General features: G+C 48.1%; 2 protein-coding genes across 2 annotated transcripts in view; one reads left to right on the top strand and one right to left on the bottom strand.

The window, feature by feature from the left end:
- The window catches only part of LOC119580227 (chymotrypsin B-like), a 17,018-nt gene extending 7,203 nt beyond the window's left edge, over positions 1-9,815 (top strand). The window contains 7 exon segments of the mRNA XM_037928238.1: positions 1,251-1,277; positions 7,421-7,423; positions 7,484-7,658; positions 8,445-8,562; positions 8,684-8,825; positions 8,938-9,077; positions 9,352-9,815. Of these exon segments, the coding sequence (XP_037784166.1) occupies positions 1,251-1,277; positions 7,421-7,423; positions 7,484-7,658; positions 8,445-8,562; positions 8,684-8,825; positions 8,938-9,077; positions 9,352-9,522 (776 nt within the window). The 3' untranslated portion in view covers positions 9,523-9,815.
- LOC119580226 (E3 ubiquitin-protein ligase TRAIP-like) overlaps positions 9,813-10,000 on the bottom strand; it is an 18,101-nt gene continuing 17,913 nt past the window's right edge. Inside the window, exon 12 of the mRNA XM_037928237.1 lies at positions 9,813-10,000. This exon is cut by the window's right edge and continues 181 nt beyond it. Within this exon, the coding sequence (XP_037784165.1) occupies positions 9,973-10,000 (28 nt within the window). The 3' untranslated portion in view covers positions 9,813-9,972.

Genomic DNA, 10,000 nt, shown 5'->3' with positions numbered 1-10,000 from the left:
CCTGACATGAAAAATCGTTACATCTAATAACTGTGCATTACTTCTTCGTTTATTCCTATGCTTTTACATATTTTGCTATGAATATAAAATGACTCATTTTATATATATAGGCCTTCCATTTCTTTGTATGTATATATATATATATATATATATATATATATATATATATGTACATATATATATATATATATATATATATATATATATATATATATATAATTTCCTTTAGATCTTTCCCTGTTGAACCATAATCAATAAGCTTCTCTCACCGTATTACAAAAATCACTCAAGCCATTTAATTTTAGAAAAAGCGTATCTGAGGCAGAATTATTTTTTTCTTCTTAGCAGTGCTCCCCTTAAGCCTTTTTACAGATCATAACAACTCGATTTCTCGTTTGTCACGAATTCTTGAAACCCCCCGAGGTTTTGGTTAGACAATCCCGGGCCCCAAAATACAAAAAAAGGAAAAACGGAAAAGGGGGTTTCCCTTTCCAAATGTCCATTTATTCTGCCATAAAAATTTTGGTTTAAAGAGTCAGGTCACTATATATAAAATAATATAAAATTTTAATATATAATATATTATAAAATATATTAAATATGTATAAAAATATAAATATATAAATAATAAAAATACAAACACACACAAATATTATATAATATAATATATAATTAATTATATAGAATTTAATAATAATAAATATATAATTTCTAAATAAACACCACACACACAAATATATTTATATATTTAAATAATAAAATATATATAATATAAATAAAAATTATATATATATATATATTATAAAATATTATAATATAAATTTTATTAAAATTTTGGGTGTGTGTGTGTATTTTTTATATATATATAATATTTATATATTATTTTAAAAATAAAATATATAAAAATAGAGAAAAGGAGGGGAAAAGGAGAAAAGGAGAGGGGAGGAGAGGAGAGAGGAGAGAGGAGAGATTGAGGGGAAAAAGGGAGAGAAGGGAGAGGAGAAAAAGAGAGGGGAGGGGGAAAAAGGGGAGAAAAAAATTTGAGAGAGAGAGAGAAAAGGAAAAGAGAGAGAAAAGAGGGGGAGAGGGGGGGGAGGGAGGAGGGGAGAAAAAGGAGAGATGAAAGAGAGAAAAGGGAAAAGGGAAAAGAGAGAAGAGGAGAGAGGGGAGGAGAAAAAATAATAAGCCCTTTCTTTTAAATTTTTTTCCCCTTTCCTCTGCCCCGCTTTGGCCATCATAAACCCCAAAAGAATTCTCCGGAGGAGACCGACCTTTTTGTAGAAAAATAAAAGGAAAAAAACAGGGGGGGGGGGGGAAAAAGGGGGGAGGGAGGGAGAGAGGAGGGAGGGGGGAGAGAGATGAGAGAGAGAAAAAGGGAGAGAGAGAAAGGGAGAGAGGGGAGGGGGGGAGGAGAAAAAGGGGGGAGGAGGGATGGGGGAGGGAGAGAAGGAGAGAAGAGAGAGGGGAAGAGGGAAGGGGAGGGGTAAAGGGAGAAGAAGAGGGGGAGGAGAAAAGAGAGAGAGAAAGGAGGGAGGGAGAAGGGGAGGGAAGAGAGAGAGAGAGAGAAGAGAGAGAAAAAAAGAGAGGAGGGAATGGGGGGGAGAGACGAGCGAAGAGAGAGAGAAATTTAAAGGAAGAGAGAGAGGAGAGGAGGGGGGGAAAAGGAGGGGGGAGGGGGGGAGGGGGGGGAGGGGAGGAGAGAGGGGGAAAAGAGGGGAAAAGAGAGAGGAAAGGGGGAAGGGAGGGAAAGGGGGAAAGGGAAACCAGGGGGGGAGAGAGAGACGGGGAAAAGAGAGGGGAAAAGGGAGGGGGGGAGGGAAGGGAGAAGAGAGAGAGAGGGGGAGAAAAAGGGGGGAAAGGGGGGGAAAAGGGAAAAGGAGAGGAGGGAGAGAGAGAGAGAGAAGAGAGGAGAGAGAGAAGGGAGAGAGAGAAAGAAAAGAGAGGGAGAAAAAAGAGAGAGGGGAAGAGAGAAAAAGGAGAGAAGAAAAGGGGGGAAGGGAGGGGGAAAAGGGAGGGGGAGAAGGAGAGAGAGAGAGGGGAGAGGGGGGAGAGGAGGGGAAAGGGGAAGAGAGAAGAGAGAAAGGGGAGGGGGGAAGAAGGGAGAGAGGAAGAGAAGGGAAGGGAGAGAGGAAAAGAGAGAGAGGGGAGGGAAGAGAGAGGGAGGGGGGGGGAAGGGGAGGAGGGGAGGGCGGGACCACGAGAGAGGGAAAAAAGGGGGAGGGGAAGGAAAAGGGGAGGGGGGGGGAAAAGGAGAGAGGGAAAAGAAAATGATAGGGGGAAAAGGAAAAGGGGAGAGGAGAGAGAGAAGGGGAGGGAGGGGGGGAAAAAAGGAGAGGGGAGGAAAGGGGGGAAAGGGGGGGAAAAGGGGAAGGGGGGAGAAAAGGGGGGGGGAAAAGAAGAGGGGAAAAAGCCCGAAAAGAGAAAGGGGAAAAGAGAGAAAAAGGGGGAAAAAAGAGGGGAGAGAGGGGAAGAGAGGGAAGAGAGAGAGGGGGAGAGAGAGGAGGGGGAGAGGAGAGAGGAGAAAAAGAGAGAGAGGAGAGGGGGAAAAAGAGGAGGAAGGGGAAAAGGAGGGGAGAGAGAGGAGAGAGAGAGAGGGGGGGGGGGGGGGGAGGAGAGGGGAACCCGAGAGGGGAGGGAAAGAGAGGGGAGAGGGGGGAAAAAAATGGGGAGGGGAAGAGAGGAGGAGAGAGGAGAAGAAGAAAAGGGAAGAGAAAAAGAGGAGAGAGAAAAAGGAGGAGGGGGGAAGGGGGGGAGAGGAAGAGGGAGAGAGAGGGGGAGGGGGAAGAGATAGGAGGAGAGAGGGGGGAAGAGAGAAGACGGGGGGGGGGGAGGGGGGGAGAGAGGGGGGGAAAGAGAGAGGGGAAAAGAGGAGAGGAGGAGAGAGGAGGGGGAAGAGGGAGAGGAGGGAGGGGGGTGGAGGGGGAAAAGGAGGGGGGAGGGAGAGCGGAGAGAAAAAGGGGGGGGAGGGGGGGAAGGGAGAGAGGGAAGCGAGGGGGGGGGGAGAGGAGAAAAAAAGGGGGGGGAGGGGGGTGGGCCCGGGAAAAGGGAAAAAGGGAAGGGAGGGAGGGGAAAGAGGGAAAAGGAGTGGGGGGAAGGGGGGAAAATTGGGAGGACGGAGAGAGGAGAGGGAGGGGCGGGGAGGGGGGAGGGAGGGGAGGGAGGGGGAGGGGAGAGGGGCCGAGAGGGGAGTGAGAGAGAGGGGAGAGAGGAGTGAGAGAGAGAGAGAGAGAGAGGAGAGAAACCCCGGAGAGAAAAGGAGAGAGAGGGGGGGGAGGGAGGGAGAGGGGAGAGAGAAAAGAGAGAGACAGAAGACAAGGGAGAGAGAGAGAGGGAGAGGGGAGGAGAGGGGAGAGAGGGAAGAGAGAGGGGGAGAGAGGGGAAAGAAAGAGAGAGAGAGGGGGAAAAGAGAGAGAAGAGAGAGAAGAGGAGAGGATGAGGGGGAGAGATGAGAGGAAAAGAGAGAGAGAGGGGGGAGAGAAGGAGGGGAGGGGGGGGTGAGAGGAGAGAGAAGGGGGGGGGGGAGAGGAGAGAGAAGAGGGGAAGGGGGGGGGAAAAAGAGGAGAGAGGGGAGGGGAAAAAAGAAAGACAGAGGAGAGAGAAAAGAGAGAGGGGAGAGAGATGGAGAGAGAGAGGGAAAAGGAGGAGAGGAGCGGGGAGAGAAAAGGGGAGAGAGAGAGAGAAAAAAGAAAGAAGAGGGGAAACAAGGGGAGAGAGGAAGAAAGAGAGGACGAGAGAGAGGGACAGAGGGGAGAGAGAGGAGGGGGAGAGGAGAGAGGGGGAGAGAGAGAGAGAAAAAAAGGAAAAGAGGACAGAGAGAGAGGACAGAGAGAGAGAGAGGTAGGTGAGAGAGAGAGAGAGGAGAGAGGAGAGAGAGAAAGAGAGGGAAAGTAGGAAAAAAAGGGGAGAGAGGGCAGGGGTGGGGGAGGGGGGAGAGACTGAGAGGGGGGAGTGAGTGGGGAGAGGGAGAGGAGTGAAAAAAAGGGGAGAGAGAGAAAAAGGAGAAAAGAGAGGGGAAAATGGAGAGAGAGAGGGGGGAAAAGAGGGGAGAGAGAAGAGAGAGAGGAGAGAGAGAGGAGGAGGGGGGGGGAAGGGAGGGAGGGGAGAAGGGAGAGGGGAGAAGAGAGAAGAGGAGAGAGAGAGGGAGAGAGAGAGGGGAGGGGGAGAGAGAGAGGAAGAAGAGAGGGGGAAAAGGAGAGAAAACCGAGAGAGAGAGAGAGAGAGAAAAAAAAAGAGAGAGAGGAGAGAGGGGAAAGAGAGAGAGAAAAAAAAGAGAGAGGGGAGAAGAGAGAAGAGGGGAGAGAGTTTTAGAGAGAGAGAGGGGGAAGAGAGAGAGAGGAGGGGAGGGAGGGAGGGAGGGAGGGAGGGGAGGAGAGGGGAGACAGGATTGAGAGAGAGAGATGAGGGAGAGAGAGAGAAGAAGGGGAGGGAGGGGAGAGAGGAGGAGAAAGGAGGGAGGGGGGAGGGGGGGAAGAGGGGGGAGAGGAGAGAGGGGGGCCAAAAGGGGGGGGAGAGAGGAGGGGAGGGGAGAGGATAGAGAGAGTAGTTTAGAAGATAGAGAAAAGAGAGATATGGAGGGGAGAGAGAGAGAGGGAGGGAGAGAGAGAGAGAGAGAAGAGGAGAGAGAGGGAGAGAGAGAGAGAGAAAAGAGAAAAGAGGAGGGGAGAGGAGGGGGGGGAGGGAGGGAGGGGGGGGAGGGAGGGGGGGGGGGAGGGAGGGGGGGAGAGAGAGGAGAGAGAAGAGGGGGAGGGAGGGGAGAGGGGGAGGAGGAGAAGGGAGGGAGAGAGAGAAAGAGAGGAGAGAGAGAAAAAAGGGGGAGAAGAGAGAGAGAGAGAAGAGAGAGAGGGGGAGAGAGAGAGGGCAGAGGAGAGAGGAAGAAAAGACGAGAGAAGAGAGAGAGAGAGGAGGAGAGAGACGGGGAGAGGAGAGAGGGGAGAGAAAAAAGAGAGAAAGCCCAGAGAGGGGAAGAGAGGGGAGAGAGAGAGAGGGGGAAGAGAGGAGAGAGAGGAAAAGGAGGGGAAAAGAGAGAGAGAGAAAGAAAAAAGAGAGGGGAAACAGAAAAGAGAGAGAAAAAAAAAAGGGAAGAGGGGGAGAGAGAGGGGAGGGGAGAGAGAGAGAGAGAGAGAGAGAGGAGGGGGAGGGGGGGGGAGGGAGGGGGGAGGGAGGGAGAGAGGGAGGGGGGAAGAGAGAGGGGAGAGAAAGAGGGAAAAGGAGAGAGAAGAGAGAGAGAGAAAAGAGAGAGAGGGGGAAAAGAGGAGAAAAGAAAAGGGGGAAGAGGGAGAGGAGAGAGAAGAGAGGGGAAAGGAGGGAGGGAGGGAGAGGGGAGGGGAGGGGAGGCGGGGACAGGGGGGAGGGAGAGAGGGAAGAGAGAGAGAGATAGAGAGAGATAGAAGATGGGGGGGAGAGAGAGGGGAGAGAGAGGAGAGAGAGAGGGAGGGGAAAAGAGAGAGAGGAGAAAGAGGGAAGAGAGAGAGAGAGAGAGAGAGGGGAAAAGGGGAGAGAAGGGGGGAGAGAGAGAGAGAGAGAAAAAAAGCCAGAGAGAGAGAGAGAGAGAGGTTTAGAGGGGAGAAAAGAAAAGGGGGAGAGGGGGGAGGGAGGGGGGGGAGGGGGGGGGGAGGGAAAGGGAGGGAGGGGGGAGGGAGGGAAGAGAGAGAGAGAAGGGAGGGGGGAAAAGAGAGAAGAGAGAGCGAGAGAGAAGAGAGGAGAGAGAGAGGAGGAGAGAGAGAGGGGAAAGGAGAGGAGGAGAGAGAGAGAAAAAGGGACGGGAGAGAGAAAAGAGGGGAGGTGGGGAGGAGAGAGAGAGAGAAAAGGAGGAGAGAGAGAGAGAGGAGGGAGGGGGGAGGGGGGGGGGGGAGGGGAGGGGGGAAAGGGGGGAGGGGGGGAGGGAGGGAGAGAGGAGAGAGGGGGAAGGGAGGAGAGAGAGAGAGAGAGAGAGAGAGAGAGAGAGAAAAGAGAGAGAGAGAGAGAGGGAGAGAGAGGAGAGAGAGAGAGAGAAAACGGGACGGAGAGAGAAAAGGAGAGAGAGAGAAAAGAGAGAGGGGAGAGAGAGGAGGAGGAGAGAGAGAAAAAGGAGGACAGAGAGAGAGAAAAAAAAAAAAAAAAAGAAGAGAAGAGAAGAGAGAGAGTAGAGAGAGAGGAGAGAAGAAGAGAGAGAGGGGGGAGGGGAGGGAGGGGGGGAGGGGGGGAGGGAGGGAGGGGGGGGAGGGGGGGGGAGGGAGGGAGGGAGGAAAAGGGGGGAAGGGAGGAGAGAGAGAGAGAGAGAAAAGGGGGGAAGGGAGAGAGAGAGGAGAGGAGAGAGAGGGGGGAAAGGGGGGGAGGGAGGGGGGGAGGGGGGGAGAGAGAGAAAAGGGGGGAGGGAGAGAGAGAGAGAGAGAAGGGGGGAGGGGGAGAGGGGAGAGGGGAGAGAGAGAGAGGGGAGAGGAGAGAGGGGAGGAGGGAGGGAGGGGGGGAGGGAGGGGGGGGAAAGGGGGGAGGAGAGAGAGTGAGGGGGAGAGAGAGAGGGAGGAGGAGAAGAAAAGAAAGAGAAAGAGAGAGAGAAGGAGAGAAGAGGGGAGAGAGAGAGAGAGGAAAAAGTAAAAGGGAAAAAGGGGATGAGAGAGGGGCAGGGTGAGGGAGGGGGGAGTGAGTGGGGAGGGGGGGGGAGTGAAACAAGAGAGAAAAGAGGAGAGGAGAGAGAGAGGAGAGGGGAGAGAGAGGGGAGAGAGGGAGGGAAGGGAGGGAGGGAGAGAGAGGGGAGGGGAGAGAAGAGCCCAGAGGACAGAGAGAGGAGGGGAGGGGGAACAGAGAGAGAGATGAGAAAACGAAAAAGGAGATAGAGAGGAAAGGGGTTTTGAGGAGAGAGAGGGGAGAGAAAGAAAGAGAAAAAGGAAAGAGAGAAGGAAGCAGAGAGAGAGAGAGGAGGAGAGAGAGAGGGAGGAGGGGAGAGAGAGAGAGGGAGAAGAAAAGAGAAGAGAGAGAGAGAGAGAATAGTAGAGAGAAAAGGGATGAGAGAGAGCAGGGGGTGAGGGAGAGGGAGAGACTGGGGAGGGGAGGGAGTGGGGAGAGGGGGGGATTTAAAAACAGAGGGGAGGGGGGGAGGGAGAGGAGAGAGAGAGAGAGAGAGAGGGAGGGAAAGAGGGGAGAGAGAGGGGAGAGAGAAGAGAGAGAGAGAGAGAGGGGAGAAGAGAGGGGGAGAAGAGAGAGAGAAGGAGAGAGACGGGACGGAGAGAGAGGGGGAGAGAGAGAGGGGGAGAGAGAGAGATGGAGAGAGAGAGAAGAGAAAGAGAAAGAGAGGAGATGAGAGAGAGCAGGGGTGAGGGAGAGGGAGAGACTGGAGGGAGAGTGAGTGAGAGAGGGAGAGGAGTGAAACAGAGAGAGAGAGAGAGAGAGAGAGAGAGAGAGAGAGAAGACAGCAAGAAAGACAGTCTTTGGATGGGAAGGAAAGGTAGTAAACTGGAGAGACAAAGTTAAATAGTTCATTTCTCAATAACCGTCTCCTATTCCTCAGGTGGTTGCGGCATCAGCCAGGTTACTGTGCCAAGAATTGTGGGTGGAGAGGAAGCAACACCAGGAGAATACCCATGGCAGGCTCTTTTGGACTTTGGCAATGGCGTTATTTGTGGTGGTTCTCTCATCAAGAACGCTTGGGTCCTCACAGCTGCTCATTGTTTTGCAAAAACAGGGTGAGTTTACAGGATATAAGATATGGATTTTTAAATAATATTTACTGGTTTTGTCAGCTTTGCAGCTCTTAATTTGTATAGTGTCTTGGCCATCAGATAAAGTATACCTCAAAAAGGGAAAATACACCATTTGCAGAAATATGTAAATAAATAAGATTATAGTGTAAATATGGAAAGTATAATCAATATATATCATAAGTGCTCACAGTTTGTTCTCAAATACTTGGAGAATGGATAAAAAGAAGAAAAAAAAAAAATGACAACAACAATAATGATCTTTTCAGACCCATATTTTAATTTTGTCTTTAGAACATTCAGCTCCTACCTCCTTTGAAACATTCTGGATCCACCACTGCTGGCTTCCACATAGAATATATGCTTTCATTTAAAATCTGTGTGTTAACACCAAGTCCTGAAGTTACCTGCTTTTCTACTTATGAAATTTACTATCATTTTTTGTCATACTAATGAAGATGTAGTAGCATGGTCATGTAGCATGATCATAATAGGAAATCTGCCTAAAATCTAAAGCCAAAAGGGAAAACTCTTGCTCCTTAGCAAGTATGGAGAAAACAGCACTAGTGATCATGCTGATTTCTAACAAGATCTGTTCACCTTAGATATATTTTGATACATATTAGGCCAAATAATACTCTACTGACAAACAACCCTTCAACTCTCCCATTTCATTAGATAAAAATGTAAAAGTAGAAAGGGTGAAAAGGATAGCAGATAAGAGGCAGAGGAAAAAAAGAGCACTGAAGCACCTTACTTTTCTGTCAACAGGGCTACTAGTGTTAGAGTGGTTCTTGGTGAGCATGACAGATCCACTACCATTGATGGTGTCACACAGCAGTTTGTGTCTTCAAATTTTATTGTTCATCCTAATTATGATGACATAACAGTAAGATTCTGTATACTGCTTGTTCTGCATTTGCCACATTTATTCTATTTGTATAGTATACCTGATAATGATTTTAAAATTGTGCATACTTTGACTTACATGCCCTATTCCTCATTTGCAGCAAGATAACGATATAGCACTTGTGTTCCTCGGGCAAAATGCAGTCTTCAATGAGCGAGTCCGCCCAATCTGTATAGCTCAGGACACTGACTATGTGACTGGGGCTAGCACTATTGTGACCGGCTGGGGTGTTGAAGCATTTTGTAAGTCTCTTCTTGTTTAATATGAAATGAAAATAATATGTTTTACCAAGATAAGACTTTCAGGTAATGGAGTTGTTAACTGAAAATGACTGACTGAATCTGATCTCCACAGCAACCACTACAGCAAAGGACAGGTTACAAGAAGTAACTCTTGACCTGATCTCAACATCTTCATGTGCAGATTTGTATCCTGACTACACAATCACTAACAACATGGTCTGTACACTAACAGCCAACAAAGATGCTTGCCAGGTGAGAAAGAAGTAATGGTCATAAAGAAATTGATTGCTAATAATGTAATTCATCCTGCAGCTTATACCAGAATTACCCTCACAAAATGTTGATACAGAAAGATAAACCTTGCAAGTCTTGAATCAATAGAGAAAGATAAATACCATATTAACAACAGAGTACAGCATACTTTGCAAATCACCAAACAACATGTCAACCGACACATCAAAATTAACAAATAAATATAGGTTATTTCAGCCCTCTTATCAGTAATACATTGTTTTCCATTCCACAGGGTGACAGTGGAGGTCCTTTAATAACACAGACACAGGATGGAAGTTGGATACAACTTGGAGTTGTAAGCTTTGGAGACGAGTGTGCCAAGGCTAACTCTCCAGGGGTCTTCACCAAAGTGGCCAACTACCATGACTGGATTACAGAACAAACAGGGTCCAATCAGTGTTAAGTGAGAATTTGGGCATTTCAAAATGTTATCTTTATTTTATCATATTTATTTAATTACTTTCTCAGATAGGATTAATTTTGTATTCAACATTACAAATTAATAATATATAGATCTTCTAAAATAACTTCCCTACATCTTTAATTTTGGTGTACTTAGTTACAGTATTATGTCTCTCTGAACTTCTCAACTGAAATACCTGCCATTATTTGATCTCTCCATTTGCTTTATTTAAATTAAAATGCTAAACTACATGATCACATATATACTGTAATATTTAATAAAAACAAATATACTATAATCTCTTTATTAAAAACCAAAGCTTTATTACATGACATACACAATTTCCATTTGTCTAAGTTCTCATTTTTATAAGATATTTTCTAAAGTGGACCTAAAAGAATAAATACACACACATACAATAAGTTAATTTCTGTCATCATATCTCAGCAATTAGTCTTCAAAAGTATTCTGGAAGAAG

This window comes from Penaeus monodon, chromosome 13 (genome assembly GCF_015228065.2).
Source record: "Penaeus monodon isolate SGIC_2016 chromosome 13, NSTDA_Pmon_1, whole genome shotgun sequence".
NCBI lineage: Eukaryota > Metazoa > Arthropoda > Malacostraca > Decapoda > Penaeidae > Penaeus > Penaeus monodon.
Note: the sequence above shows the minus strand (reverse complement) of the source record. Positions and strands in the feature narration are given on the sequence as shown.